This window comes from Myotis lucifugus, unplaced genomic scaffold, assembly GCF_000147115.1.
Source record: "Myotis lucifugus unplaced genomic scaffold, Myoluc2.0 scaffold_162, whole genome shotgun sequence".
Classification (NCBI taxonomy): Eukaryota; Metazoa; Chordata; class Mammalia; order Chiroptera; family Vespertilionidae; genus Myotis; species Myotis lucifugus.
The window spans coordinates 811876-827239 of record NW_005871210.1 but is presented as its reverse complement, the minus strand read 5'-3'; the positions used below and the strand labels follow the sequence as shown (position 1 = coordinate 827239).

Below are 15364 nucleotides of genomic sequence, written 5' to 3'. Positions count from 1 at the left end.
ATGCACCCGCATGACACCCTGCGTCCTCGGACTCCCGAGCCATTCACCTTAACTTCTCTCTCGTATCATAAAAAGGCGACATATGGGGCCCTATACCCTTCTCTCTTTTTTAAACGGAACGGCTTCTCCCCCCCCCCCTCCCCCCCCCGCCACCCCCCACGCCCCCACGCCCCAATTCCATTCTTGGTTCGGGGAATCTTCCCCTTTTCCCGGCTCCTAACCACAAATAACCTTCATCACCTACCGTGGTGGGGCGGGGGTTGAGGGCATGCAGGAGGCATAGAGATATTTCTATCTCTTTCTCCCTTTCCCTTCCTCTCTCTGAAATCAATAAAAACATATTTTAAAAAAAGAAATAAAAAGGAAAAAAAACTATGGTACTCTTTATATATTTATATACATGTGGAGAAAGTTATAGAAAGATTCAAACCAGTCTGTTAACATTATTTACCTAAGGAAAGAGTAGCACTGAGAAAGATAGAGGAGAATCCATTAACTTTTCTTTTAGACACCTCTTTATTGTTTATCTTCTTAAAATAAGCATGTATTACATTTAAAAAATAACTTAAAAATAAACCAAACAAAAAAAAGAAAAAGAAACCAAACCAAGCCCTAGGTGGTGTGGCTCAGATGCTAGGAGAGTCATCCTGTACAATGAAAAAGGAACCAAACCAAATCAAACCAAACCTCTAAGAGCACCCACCAAACCCTTAACTCCCCGCAAAGCACAAAGAAATTAGAGTCCCAAGAAACCTCTCTTCTCTCCTCACTTGCAAAACCTGAATCAATTAGCATGATAAGTAATCAATAATCCTATTTCTCTTCTACAAGGAAACGGATGGCTGGGAAAAACTTTCCAGTATCACCAGCTCATTGCCTAAAGACTGACCAGCAGGAAAGGCAGGAAATGAAGTGCTTATGGTCATCCAAAAAGCCTGGTCTCTTACCTATGAGTGCATAGGACAGGAACTTGTTGACAGAGGTGAGCGCCAGTCCAGTTATAGGCCCAGTGGTATCTTCAGAGCGAATCACTTCCAGAAATGGACGAAGGAATACATTGGGCTCAATTTCTGAGAGTTCTGCAAGAAAAGAAAGAGGAATGAACAGGTGCCATCTAACAAAAAGCTAAACTCTAGAAAAAGGTCCTTCTTATTTGTGTCATGAGGCTCGAGTTCTTAGTCGCCAGAGCAACATTATCATGGTTTTGAAATTAACAATAAAATGGGTCATATAGATTTTATGTTATGTATCTATTTCCACAATTTTTAATTCCTTAATATCATCAAATATTGCTGGGTCAATTTCCATGTCCATCCTCCCTATTGATGAGGTAAACCTCATCTTGGATACAGCCAATATGGTCAAAGAAATCCTGGGGTGAGCTGCTGTTTTTGTCTTTCGCTGTTACGATCAATCACTTTTCTTAGAGATAAAGAATGTATAAGCACATCTTAGGAAGATGGGGGGAAACCTTGAGGTTTATAGAACCTTGCTAAAACAAACAAATAAATATACATACATACATACATACATACATACATACATACATAAATCTAACAAGAACAAAAGGTTATACAGTCCCTACCCATGGAGGCAGTTTGTAATTTTGGATGGTCCTAACCTCTCTCCAGCCTTCTTTCTGCCTACAGCAAGCAGAGGGCTAACTGCCCTGAGATGAAGGGGAAATTCATAATCTTTATTTTACAGATGAGAAAAACAAGGCTCAGATAAAATAGACGATTGGCCCCCCAAAATTATACAGCTAATAAGAAGCAGAGCTGGGACTTGAATCCAGTCAATAGAGTATATGGTTGTAAAACCATTACATTTATTCTACCTAATTACCAGCATATACTCCTGAATTTAGAAGGTCTAAGAAGTTATACTACACTGGACTTGCTCCCTACCCTACTTTGCCCAGGGTTTAATTTGTTTTTCTAGAGTATGCTGTGCTTTCATCAGTCAAAGACCAGCTCCCTGAAAGACTTCCTAAATAGGCCAGAAAGATTTAGGGACAACATCAAGGTTGCTCACCTTTAGAGACAAAAGAAAGCTAGGCTTCCTAAACACCTTCATTTTCATGCAAATGCAGAAGCTTCTTCCCACTCAATTCCTACCACCACCACCCGGTGGGTAAACACTCCCTGGGCCGGCTGCTCCTCAGATTAATGCTTTAATTAATTGGCAGATTGAGTAGCATTTTCCAAGCTTGTCTGTTCAGTGATCACATCAGCTGTATAAAACCTGCTTCTCATCCCCCACTACCCCCACCTAGAGCTGTACAATTCGCAGAAGAAAAACCTTTGTGTGTGTGAGGTGGTAGAGTGTTGAGATGCAAGGAATAGAAATATCTGGAAAAACTGAAAAATATAAAACATTTTTTCTTATCTTAATAATCTTAACATTTTAAATACTTTTGAAAAAGCACATTAAAAGATTTAAAGTAATCTAGAGTTGCTGCTTTAGGAACACAACTGTATTATATATGATTTGGTCTGTCATTTAAAATATATTTGGCATAATTTGAAATATAAAAGTCTAGATGGGAAAAAACCTTTGAGAGGTGGGACAGGGTACATTTCTTCTGAGCTTTCATACAATTGCTATTATTACATTGCTTCATGTCTTCGTTCATAGTGAAAGACCAGGGCAATTTTATAGCCATGATTTGATACTTTCAGAGCAATGTGTATTCTGCCTCTTTAAAAAAAAGTTTTTAATTTTGTAAAACTGTCTCTTTTGGTATAGAGAGTTCAACAAATTCTAACGCACACATAGATCCCTGTAACCACTGTGGCAATCAGGATATAGAAGTTTCATCACCCAGAAAATTTCTTCTGTTCTCCCTTTGTAGTCAGTCACACCCTTTTCCCCCACCCCTAACCTTTGTCAACCACTGACCTTTTCTCCATCACCATAGTTTTATCAGGAAGTTCATATAGATGGGATCATACAGTATGCAACCCTTTGAGACTGGTTTCTTTCATTCAGCATGATGCCTTTGAGACTTGTCTAAATTGTTGCATAGACCAACAGAGCTGCTATAAACATTTGTGTACAGATTTTTATGTGAAGAACATTGGTATCTCAATGTGGTTTAAATTTGCCTTTCTCTAATAGCTAGTGACATCAAACATGTTTTTGTGTGTGCTTATTTGCCATCCATGTATCTTTTTTGATGATGTGTCTGTTCACATCTTTTGCCCATTTTTAAATTGAATTGTTTGTTTCCTTACTGTTGAGTTTAGAGACTTCTTTGTCTATTCAGGATAATGCAAGTCCTTTAATGGCAATACAATTATTTACAAATATTCCTCCCACTCATCTTTTTAATCTCTTAACAGTCAGCATCTCTCACAGAACGGACATTTTTATTTTTGATGTAGTCCAGTGTATCAACTTTTTTCTTTTGTGCATTTGGTATCTAAGTACTCTTTGCCCAATCCTAGGTCACAGAGATTTTTCTGTTTCTTCTAAAAGGTATACAGATTTGCCCTAACTCAGCGGTTCTCAACCTGTGGGTCGCCACCCCTTTGGGGGTCGAACGACCCTTTCACAGGGGTCGCCTAAGACCATCGGAAAACACATATATAATTACATATTGTTTTTGTGATTAATCACTATGCTTTAATTATGTTCAATTTGTAACAATGAAAATACATCCTGCATATCAAATATTTACATTACGATTCATAACAGTAGCAAAATTACAGTTATGAAGTAGCAATGAAAATAATTTTACGGTTGGGGGTCACCACAACATGAGGAACTGTATTAAAGGGTCTCGGCATTAGGAAGGTTGAGAACGACTGCTCTAACCAGTTTGGCTCAGTGGATAGAGCGTTGGCCTGCAGGTCGTCCTGCGGACTGAAGGGTCCCAGGTTTGATTCCAGTCAAAGGCATGTACCTTGGTTTCGGGCACATCCCCAGTAGCAGGTGTGCAGGAGGCAGCTGATCGATGTTTCTCTCTCATCGATGTTTCTAACTTTCTATCCCTCTCCCTTCCTCTCTGTAAAAAAATCAATAAAATATATCTTAAAAAAAAGGTATACAGATTTATGCTTTTCATTTATATCTATGATTTACTTTGTGTTAATTTTTATATAATGTGTGAGGTTTAGATAGAGGGGTTTTTGTGTGCATATGGATGTGCAATTGTTCCAACACCATTTATTGAAAAGAATTATCCTTTCTCAATTGAGTTGTCTTTGCCTTTGTCAAAAATTAGTTGGCTATATTTGTGTGAGTCTACAGACAGTCCTTGGGTTACATTGCCATCTCTCATTTATTTATATATTAAAAAAATTATATCATTTCGACGTATGTACATATGTACTTTATGTTTTTTATTATTTATTTACCACAAGTAAAGGTTAGGAATTGTTATCTTTCGTTTAAATTTTTTTTTTTTTTACTGTTTCACTTCATTACTGCTGTGTATGTGCTCCATGTGAGTGACGTAGGTGGGTTCCAACTTACGGTGAAAATCGAGTTATGTCACACCTCACACCGTAGGAACGGATCTCCGATGTAACCCAAGGACCTACTGTATTCTGGGTTCTCTATTCTGTTCCATTAATCTTTGTGTCTAACTCTCTGACACTACCACACTGTCTTGATTACTATAGCTGTATTCTAATTCTTAAAATCAGTAATATAATTCCTCCAACTTTATTCCTCTTTTTTCAATACCATTTTCAGTATTCCTTGGCCTTTCCATTCCAATTAAAATTTTTATTTATTGATTTGAGTGGGGGGGGGCAGATGGAGGGAGGAAAGAGAGAGAGAGAGAGAGAGAGAGAGAGAGAGAAAGAAAGAGAGGAAGAGAGAAAGAGAAACATTGGTTTGTTGCTCCATTTATTTATGCATCCATTGGTTGATTCTTTTATGTGCTCAACCTTGGCATATTGGGACGACACTCTAACCAACTGAGCTGCTTGGCCAGGGCTTTCCATTTCAATTTTAAGATAAACTTGTCTACATTTACAAAAAAATATTGCTGGGCACTTGAGAGGAATTGCATCAAGTCTATAGATCAGTTTGGAGAGGAATGATAACTTTAGTATGTTGTGACTACCAATCCATGCATGGTATGTCTCCATTTATTTAGATCCTGATTTCTTTGATCAATGTATTATAGTTTTCAGCATACAGGTTCTGTATATGTTGTATTAGATTTATACCTAAGTATTTAATTTTATTTGGCGTGTTTGTAAATGGTATTATATTTTAATTTCAGTTCCAGATGTTCATTGTTAGTATACAAAAACAGATTGACTTTTGTGTACTGACCTTACTAAACTCACTAGTTCTAGCTTTTTTTTTTTTTTTGGTAGATTCCTTGTGGTTTTCTATATAGATAATTATGTTACCTGCAAGTAGTGACAGTTTTATTTCTTCCTTTCCAATCTGCATGTCTTCTATTTCCTTTTTTTGTTTCAATGTACTGGCTAGGAATTCCAAGACTCTAAAAGTAGACATCTTGCCTTATTTCCAATTTTAGGGTAAATGCATTTAGTGTTTCACTGCACAGTATGATATTAGCCATAGTTTTTTGTAGATGTTATCATTAATGAATGTTATATTTTGTCAAGTGTCTTTTCTTCATCAATTAATAAGATCATGTGGTTTTTCTTTTTTAGAATGTTAATATGGTAGATTTTCAGACAGAGAATCAGCCTTGGATTCCCAGGATAAATCTCACTTAGTTTTGATATATTATTATCTTTATACTAGAGGCCCAGTGTACGAATTTGTGCACGGGTGGGGCCTCTAGGCCTGGCTGGTGACCAGGGCCGATGGAGGCTGTCTCACCCAGTCCCAATTGGGGCTGGGCTGATCAGGGCCTGCCAGCCAGGGGGAGAGACAAGAGGAGGGACCGCAGGAGGTTGGCCAGCAGGGGGGAGGGACTGCAGGAGGTTGGCCGGTCAGCTGGGGGGAGGGACCGCAGGAGGTTGGCCAGCCAGTCAGGGGGAGGTACTGGCCAGGGGGAGGGACCGCGGGAGGTTGGCCAGCAGTGGGGAGGGACTGCAGGAGGTTGGCCGGTCAGCTGGGGGGAGGGACCGCAGGAGGTTGGCCGGCCAGCCAGGGGGAGGTACTGGCCAGGGGGAGGGACTGCGGGAGGTTTGCCAGCCAGCCAGGGGGAGGGACCGCAGGAGGTTGGCCAGCCGCGGGAGGTTGGCTGTGGGAGTGCACTGACCACCAGGGGGCAGCTCCTGCATTGGGCGTCTGCCCCCTGGTGGTCAGTGCACATCAAAGTGACTGGTCAACCGGTCATTCTGGTCGTTCGGTCATAACTGTCGCTTAGGCTTTTATATATATAGATATTGCAGGTTTGTTTTGCTAATCTGCTTCTTTTTAATATATTTTTTATTGATTTCAGAGAGGAAGGGAGAGGGAGAGAGAGATAGAAACATCAATGGTAAGAGAAAATTACTGATCAACTGCCTCCTGCACGCCCCCTACAGGGGATCAAGCCCACAACACAGGCATGTGCCCTGGCCTCCCAGTTCACATGTTGATACTCAACCACTGAACTACACCAGCTGGGCTAATCTACTTCTTAAGATGAAAGAGCTCAATATGGCATTGAGAGGCTTGGAGGGGACAGGAGTAATACCATACAGAGTCTTGGAGAAAGTCCCATGGAGAACTCTCTGGAGGTTCTGGGTGTGATCCTCATACAGTATACAATCCAGTAAATGGACAAGGGATCATTAGTCTCTTTCCTACCAATAGCCAGGCATATGATACCCAAGCTTATCTGTCAAATTAGGTAGACAGAATCTGTGACTGCCAAAATACATTAATTTTAGCACTCCCATTCTATGAGTCAATGCTTTATGGAGACAGTGATAGAAAACTAGAAGGGGTGGACTTTTTAATGAGCTTACCAGGAACCTTCACTATCACCCTCACTCCCCCACCCCTCCATAAAAAGAGAATCATGTATATGAAATTAACTTTCCAGAGAGAGTTTGATGTATGCAGAATTGGAGTTTTGCTCTCTAGGTTCAACTGCTGATTGCCAGGAATATCAGAGAAGCTCTCACAAAAGCAACTCCTGCAGATTTTGGTGGTGGAGGGACATAGTAGGGGAGGTTGTGCTCCGAGCAGGACACCACTAGTAAGAACATTTCTAATTTATAAACACATAATTTTTAAAAACCCTAAAATTTCTATTCATAATCTGGTAAGATGTTTGGATGGCCTTCTAGAACAGTACTTCTCAAACTATCTGTGGTGAAGGGCCAGTTGTTGTTTTTTCCTTTATGCAATCCATTGCAGACCTGTAGTTTTATAAACTACAATAAAATGAATTACTAGAAAACAAAAATTAAAAAACAAAGACATAATACAAACACCACTTTTTTATTATTAGAATCAATATACATAAAGTTACTGTCAAGATGTTATAAAAATTTCTAAGTGCTTTCTCTCAATTCCTATATATATATCCCACTGTGTACCAAGCAGCAGTTTGTGAACCTGATATGGTTTACAAATTATACTTTGAGTAATAGTGCTCTAAAAAATAAGCCCTAATTTTCAAGAAGTCATGCCAGAAAATCCTCCAAATCCTATGATTATTATAGTTAAAATAGGCACTAAAAATAATTTATAAAGGAGGTAATTATGATTTAGGAGATTCAGTAAATTTTTTTTCAAATATATTTTTATTAATTTTAGAGAGAGGAAGGGAGAGGGATAGACAGATAGAAACATTGATTGCCTGCCTCCTGCACACCCCTACTGGGGATCAAGCCCGAAACCAGGGCATGTGCCCTGACTGGAAATCGAACTGTGGTCTCCTGGTTCATGGGCCAGCTGAGCAGGAGGTTAAGTAATTTGTACAATTCCACAAAGTCAGTTAGTGTTGGAACTAGGACTAGAAGTTGAGAGCACTCAATAAAAACATGAGCTTTAAGTAGGGTTCAAATCCCAGTTCTGCAATGTCATGGCTGTGTGAGAGATACTTAACTTTTCTAAGTCTGTATTTTATCACCTGTAAAATGGGTGTTAGAGAATTTTAAAAAATTACATTTAAAAATAAAGAACAACAGCCGTAGCTCGTTTTGCTCAGTGGTTAGAGTGTTGGCCCATGGACTAAAGGGTCTCAGGTTCAATTCTGGTCAAGGGCAAGTACCTCGGTTGCAGGCTTGATCCCTGGCCTGGTCAGGGCGCATGTGGGAGGCAACCAATCGATGTGTCTCTCTCATATCGATGTTTCTCTCTGTCTCTACCCCTACTTCCATTCTCTCTAAAAATCAATGGAAAAAATATCCTCGAGTGAGAATTAACAAAAATAAATAAGTAAATAAATAAATAACAACAGCTAACATTTATTGAGCATAGACTATATGCCAGGTACTGCACTCAGCAATTATATTCATTATCTCATTTGATGCATGTGAAACATGTGGTACAAGTACATGGGATAAATTAAATGTGCAATAAATATAACTCAGATATTATTATTCTAGTTTTTTAACTCTAGAATCCCAGTCCAATTTTCTTAATAGTGCAAGGTACTATAAGTTTGGTTTAAGATTTAAGTAAATATCTAAAACTTCAAAGGTGAGCCTTCTACCTTTGATTATTAAATCTTAAAGGGATACAAGTTAAGGATGTTATTTATATATGGTACAATCTGAAATAGCTTCTAATTTATTTCACTCCCCATTTTTATTGAATTTATTGGGTGACACTAGTTAACAAAATTATACAGGTGTCAAGTGCACAATTCTACAACACATCATCTGTACACTGTATTGTGTATCATCACCACATGAAATAGCTCTTTTAATTTCTGAGGGTTTCAGCTTTATCCAAGGTCTATATACAAGTTGTCAGAGAAAGGAATAGGCTTCCTTTTTAAAATGAATGATTTAAATGTTCACCCTCTTTTTAGAAGAGAGATAATTACCATTATTGCCTTGTGCCATAATACATGCTACGCAGTTTATAAACCTCTCTGTTCATAATTACTCCCATTTTGAAGATGAAAGTGAGACTTAGAAAGGTTAAGTAGATGTACCCACTAAGATTATATAACTAGCAAGTGGTGAATATAGGAATCAAATCCAGATTCATCTGCCCAGTGGGTGTGGCTTGGTTGGTTGAGTGTCAGCCCATGTACCAAAAGGTCACCAGTTCGATTCCCAGTTAGAACACATTTCTAAAATCAATAAAACGTTAAAAAAAAAATCCAGATTCATCTGATCCCAAAATCTGTTTTCCTAGCCATTCAACTCTATTCCTTCCTATGAAGCCAGAACATTTAAGTTTCTGGTTTCTACCTCCTGACTCAGCCTGCCTGGGGCTGAGATTCAATTGTCTTGATCTTCAGAAGCCTGAGAAGAGCTGCTTGAGTTCTTCTGTGGAAAAGTGCCATAATGCTGCTCATAGTAAGGAGGCTGAGTAATTTCACAACCAAGGAGACATCTGACACCCCTGTCAAGCAGCCAAACTCCCACCCTGGAAGGCTGTCAAGCTCAAGGCACAAATAGTCCAGTACACAGAGAGTGCAGATCAGGTAGAGGGGTGCTCTGAAGGTGACTGGTTCATGTTCTAAGATGGAAAGAAAAAAAAGGAATGGGTACAAAAAAGGGTAAATTAACTCCCCAATGGAGAAAGAACACTTGGGATACTTTTACTACTAGGCCATTAAAAACACACACACACACACACACACACACACAAACACCCGCTTCTAAAATCAAATCCAGGTCTAAAATTTTGGCTAATGAGTGCCAAATAAGAACAATTACAACAAGAATTATTAAACAGTTTCTGGAGAAGCCCATAGGCCACTTCAACACAAAGCAAAGTAAAAACCCTTTAGAGATGTCTTGGTGGTGTTCTGCTCAACACCAATGAGCAGGGAACTCAACTCCCTATATTTTTACCACATTAAAACAGAGAAGTCCCTTAAGCCTCCTGTCTTCTCAAATGATAAGGTGAACTGTACATAAGGGGATGAATCGTGACACTGTTGTCTCTTTTCACATCAGAGCTGTCACCCTCTCCAATAACCTGTCAGAGGCCTCACCACATGGCATCAAGCACTGCCCTTAGACAAAAGGGAACACTCTCTTCTTAGCCTACACGGCGGCAGTCACCATCCTTCCAGGAGGCTTGTGTTGTCCAGCCTGCAGCAGCCCTTTCTCATCTGGCCAGCATTGGCCTGGCACATTCCTGAGCCAAAATGCACACATAAGCTGCTTTCCCTGGTAGCGAGGCTCTTCACTCCTGAGTGATTATCAAGGGTGGTTGGGCATTCTCAATTGCATTACGCTGACAAGGAAAAAGGCCTGTGGTATATTATTTCAACACATTTGGCTCCAGAAATGCCTGTCTCGACCCTTTTGCCCTGAGAGCCTACTTCTCCATTCTTGCTTTCTAGAAGGTCATCAACCTGCTTCCATCTTAGCTCTTCATCCTGCAAATATTGGCTCATATTCCTGGAGACAGAATATCATCATTCACAAGGTGTCGTGTATAACAGACTAATAAATCAGAGCACGATAAAAACAGAATCCTAGTTCATTTACCCCTCTTGACATTTCTGTATCCAGAGATATAGGACAAAATTATTTGAGCACAAAAAACTTTTTGGTTTTTGGCTTTTTTGTCTATGCCTGCAAATTCCATTTTAGGAGAAAAGTGTTAGGTCCTCATGTTTTCCTTTTCTGACTATGCTATACCCAGGAATATTTCTTTTTTTTTTTAATTTTTTTAAAAAATAAATTTTATTGATTTTTTACAGACAGGAAGGGAGAGAGATAGAGAGTTAGAAACATCGATGAGAGAGAAACATCGATCAGCTGCCTCCTGCACATCTCCTACTGGGGATGTGTCCGCAACCCAGGTACATGCCCTTGACTGGAATCGAACCTGGGACCTTTCAGTCTGCAGGCCGACGCTCTATCCACTGAACCAAACCGGTTTCGGCGTCAGGAATATTTCTTATAAAAGTAAAAGTAAGATTGAAAACTATCTGCAAATGGAATTTCTGAGATACTGTAAGTTTAGTAGAAAGGAGCTGTGCACTTTTTGGTCACTAGGGGACATCAAGAGTAGTGGTCCAAAGGATGAGCAAAACTAAACATTGGTGAAGCCAGAGCCTCTGGAATAGCGGTTCTCAACCTGTGGGTCGCGACCCCTTTGGCGGTCGAACGACCCTTTCACAGGGGTCACCTAAGACCATCCTGCATATCAGATATTTACATTACGATTCCTAACAGTAGCAACATTACAGTTATGAAGTAGCAACGAAAATAATTTTATGGTTGGGTCACAACATGAGGGCCAGAAGGTTGAGAACCACTGCTCTGGAATATCTGCCACACCTTCCATCCCTTTATTTCCAGACCTTGAATGGTTGGTCAGGTGAGGACTTAGGATTGATCTAAGGAACTGAGTTGAGAGAAGACTGCCAAAGGGCAGCTTTTGAAGAAATGTTATCACATAGTGGAGGCTTAAGGGTCAAACCCAAACAAGCCTTTGCAACCCAGCCTTATATAATAGGAGAAATTAAATAAAGAAATGCACTAGGCCCAGTCTTGGTCTGTCACTAATTATATGACCTTAGGCAAAACATTTCACTTCTCTGGGCCAGTTTCCTCATCCATAAGGATTTCCTGAGGAAAATAATGGTGGTGGTGGTAGTTTAATTAAATTATTTAAGGCTTCTTTAGATCCCTAAAACTTATTCTAAATGCAAAAACAGTTTGGGAGTAAATGTACATGAATGCAGACAGTATGTTACAAAGGTAACCTGGGGAGAAAGCAACCCACAGTTTGTTTGTCTAAACTCTTGACAGTGGGCCTCTTTTTTCAGCTACCACCCAACAGTTTCCCAGATCTGTTTTCTTTTCTCAAACACATGCTTAGTTTCTTAAGGTGCCTATAGAGAGAGGAGGGGGAGAGATTATATTTGATATTATGACCCTTTAAGAGACAAACTATGGCAATGGCTTAATTACTATTGCATTGAGGCACAAGGGGGGTCCATCGGCCCACCTAGGGCCAGCAGAAGATAATGGTACCAGTCACCTTACACTAAGAAAGACAAATTACTCCTAATGCTTGATCCTTTAAAAACTCTTTAAAATGAAGTATTCATTTTTCAGATGGATCTATCTCTTCAAAACCAACCCAACCTGCTTTTTATGCATACAAAAAATTTAACTCTCTCTGATTAAACATGAACAATTCCTGTACTTACACAACTTGGGGTTTTATTGAAAGTCTGAAAAAAAAGTGGTTAGAATCACAATTTGACTTTTCCCCCTAAATTGTCTTTGAAAGCAATTTATAGAAAGGTCATGAGGTCCCAACCTGAGCCAGAGATGACAAAAGAACTCTTCTTCCCTAGATAGCTGGCCCAAAAATGTTCAAGATGACCAAGAAAGAAAAGGGTATTTGGCATTTATATGTTTTCTGGCTCAAACACTTTCTCAGGACCTTGGCCACCTCTCTGTGCCTACACAGGTCCACCTCTCCTTAGGGAGAGGATAGGAAGATTTCTTTTTTCAGGATTGAAATCCCTTATAGCATGTATAGTCAATAGCAGGCTGCTTTCAGTAAATCTCTGCTCCGGAAATCACTTTTGCCATCTCCTTCTTTTTTTTTCTTTTCTTCTTTTTTTTTATATTTTATTGATTTTTCACAGAGAGGAAGGGAGAGAGATAGAGAGTCAGAAACATCGATGAGAGAGAAACATCGATCAGCCGCCTCCTGCACATCTCCCACTGGGGATGTGCCCGCAACCCAGGTACATGCCCTTGACCGGAATCGAACCTGGGACCTTTCAGTCCGCAGGCCGACGCTCTATCCACTGAGCCAAACCGGTTTCGGTGCCATCTCCTTCTTGTTGAGTAGGGCCACCCTGGTCAGCCTGAAGTCAGATTTATCATTCACTTTCAGAATATAAGATATGCACTTAAAGGTAGCATACATATGGGAAAATTAGTCTGTTGCATGACTTTCTCCAATATGATGTATGAATCCTGATTGGAGGAGAAATAAGCTTCCCACCTTTGGCATTCCTGCTAAACAGCCAATTTAGCTTGCTGTTAGGAGCTGCTATCCACCACCCTTACAAGAAGAACCCCAGGGCCTGGCAGGGAGCTCAGTTGGTTAGAGCATCATTCCGATACACCAAGGTTGCAGGTTTGATCCCCATTCAGGGCACATACAAGAAGCAACCAATGAATGCATAAATAAGTGGAACAACAAATTGATGTTTCTCTCAAATTAAAAAAAAAAGAATTCCATTGAACAAAAACCTTAATTTGTCTCAGACATCAGCAACAGCTACATAGATTATTAAGTGTAATTATTAAACACAGATTATTTATTTTATCCTCCCAATAACCTTGAGAAATAGTATTACTGTTTTCATTTTACAGATAAGGAAACCAAAGCTCTAAGAGATTAAGTGCCTTGCCCAAAATTATACAGTAAGTGGGAAAGGTAGAGTTTAAACTCAGGTCTGTTTTGGACTCCAAAGTCCATGCTCCTAAACATTGCATTTTGTTCTTAAATATTATACCACGCTATTATTACAGGTTTACTACTAAATATATTAACTGCATGACTGGATGGCAAATAAAAATTTAAAATTCAAACTATCCTAGAAAGCTTCTTCTGCACCTTTCCTCCTCCTAACCAATGACTAAGCATTGCTTTCGATTTTTGTACTGCCATACAAATTAAGCATCAGGTTTACCCAGGTTCCCTCCTAATCCAAGTGGAAGAGTGAGGGCCCTTTAACAAGGCCAGCAGGGCTAAATGAGGCCCATAGGGACTGGCCTCAAACATATTGCAGAGGCTCCAGGACAGACTGATCCATGTGTCTTACAGAGAGCACAAGTTTGATGTGTATCAACTCTAAACACTAGTCCTCTTCCTTCTAGAGGAAATTGGCACATATTGAAAGGAAAGCAATTAGGTTATAACATACAGGTAAACCAGAGCGCCTGTGGTTCTTTACTCTGCCTTGCCGTTTTCTGCGTGCATTGTACAAGAACAAGCCAAAACGTAAGCAGGCAATTTGAAAGCCCAGGAGAAATTAAAAACTTCTGTTGCTATACTTTAAAACAGAACGACTCACTCTAGCTTTATGCATTCATTGCACTTGGAGCAACTTTTTCAATCCAAATTCCTCTCTTTCAGTCTAGTAAAAAATTCCATTGTTCAACAATAGCAAGAAGACAATTATAGGTTTATTATCAATTACCACCTGCCAGATCTCTTCTAGGGACCCTGAAGGAAAGTAAGATGAAATAAAAAAATGAACTAAATTCTGAACTGACATTAGCAAAGTCTATAGATGATAGAAAAGACTGAAGGGTCAATAGCCAAAGCTTTTAGAGAAAAATCAAGAGATTCCCCAAAGGAAAATGGGAACATATGTAATACTTTCAACAATAAAGAATTATTAGAGAGAGAGAGAGAGAGAGAGAGAGAGAGAGAGATTCCCCAAAGAGTATCAATTATGGAACTGGTGCCCTAGCTCAGTGGTCAGCAAACTCATTAGTCAACAGAGCCACATATCAACAGAACAACGATTGAAATTTCTTTTGAGAGCCAAATTTTTAAAACTTACACTATATAGGTAGTTTGCTTCTTCTTTGTAGCCATGTCAAACAGGGCACCTAAAAAAATGTTTCGTTTTATAATAATAAAGCCACCAACACAAAATAGTTACAATTCTTAAATTGATGACAAAAATACCTGTAGGATTTGCAGCTGGTTGGAAAAATACAGGTAACTTTATGCTTCGAGTAGGTACTTCTGTCACCCTCGCACGATTTGCGGACACGACTAGCACCAACCACTGCACAATGAGACTGCTGACTGACTGGCTCACTCAACTCGTACATGAATCACACGCACCTCCCCCGCACTGCGTATCCCGAGGCCTGCCCGCATCTCCCGTCGCCCGACCAACCGACACCCCCCACTTCTTCTAACAACACTTCTTCAAAATAGACTCGCCCAGGCCGAAAACCGACTTCTGCACATGGGCCACGAAGTTTCAATCGCACTGTACGTGCGCGTCCGCAGGTGGTATTTTGTGGAAGAGCCACAAAGAGCCGCATGTGGCTCGCGAGCTGTGGTTTGCCGACCACTGCCCTAGCTGATTTGGCTCAGTGGATTAGAGCATCAGCCTGCGGACTGAAGGGTCCCGGGTTTGATTCCGGTCAAGGGCACATGCCTGGGTGGTGGGCTCGGTCCCCAGTAGGGGGCGTGCAGGAGGCAGCCAATCAGATTCTCTCTCATCATCAATGTTTCTCTCTCTCTCCCTCTCCCTTCCTCTCTGAAATCAATAAAAATATATTTTTTAAAAATTATG

The 15364-nt window shown here is 40.0% G+C and overlaps 1 protein-coding gene across 6 annotated transcripts in view; it reads right to left on the bottom strand.

The window, feature by feature from the left end:
• GBF1 (golgi brefeldin A resistant guanine nucleotide exchange factor 1) overlaps window positions 1–15364 on the bottom strand; it is a 121733-nt gene that overhangs the window by 32651 nt on the left and 73718 nt on the right. For all 6 annotated transcript variants that reach the window (XM_006095885.3, XM_006095884.3, XM_006095886.3 and 3 more), the window contains one exon: window positions 948–1079. In XM_006095885.3, the coding sequence (XP_006095947.1) occupies window positions 948–1079 (132 nt within the window). The remainder of the gene's footprint in view (window positions 1–947; window positions 1080–15364) is intronic.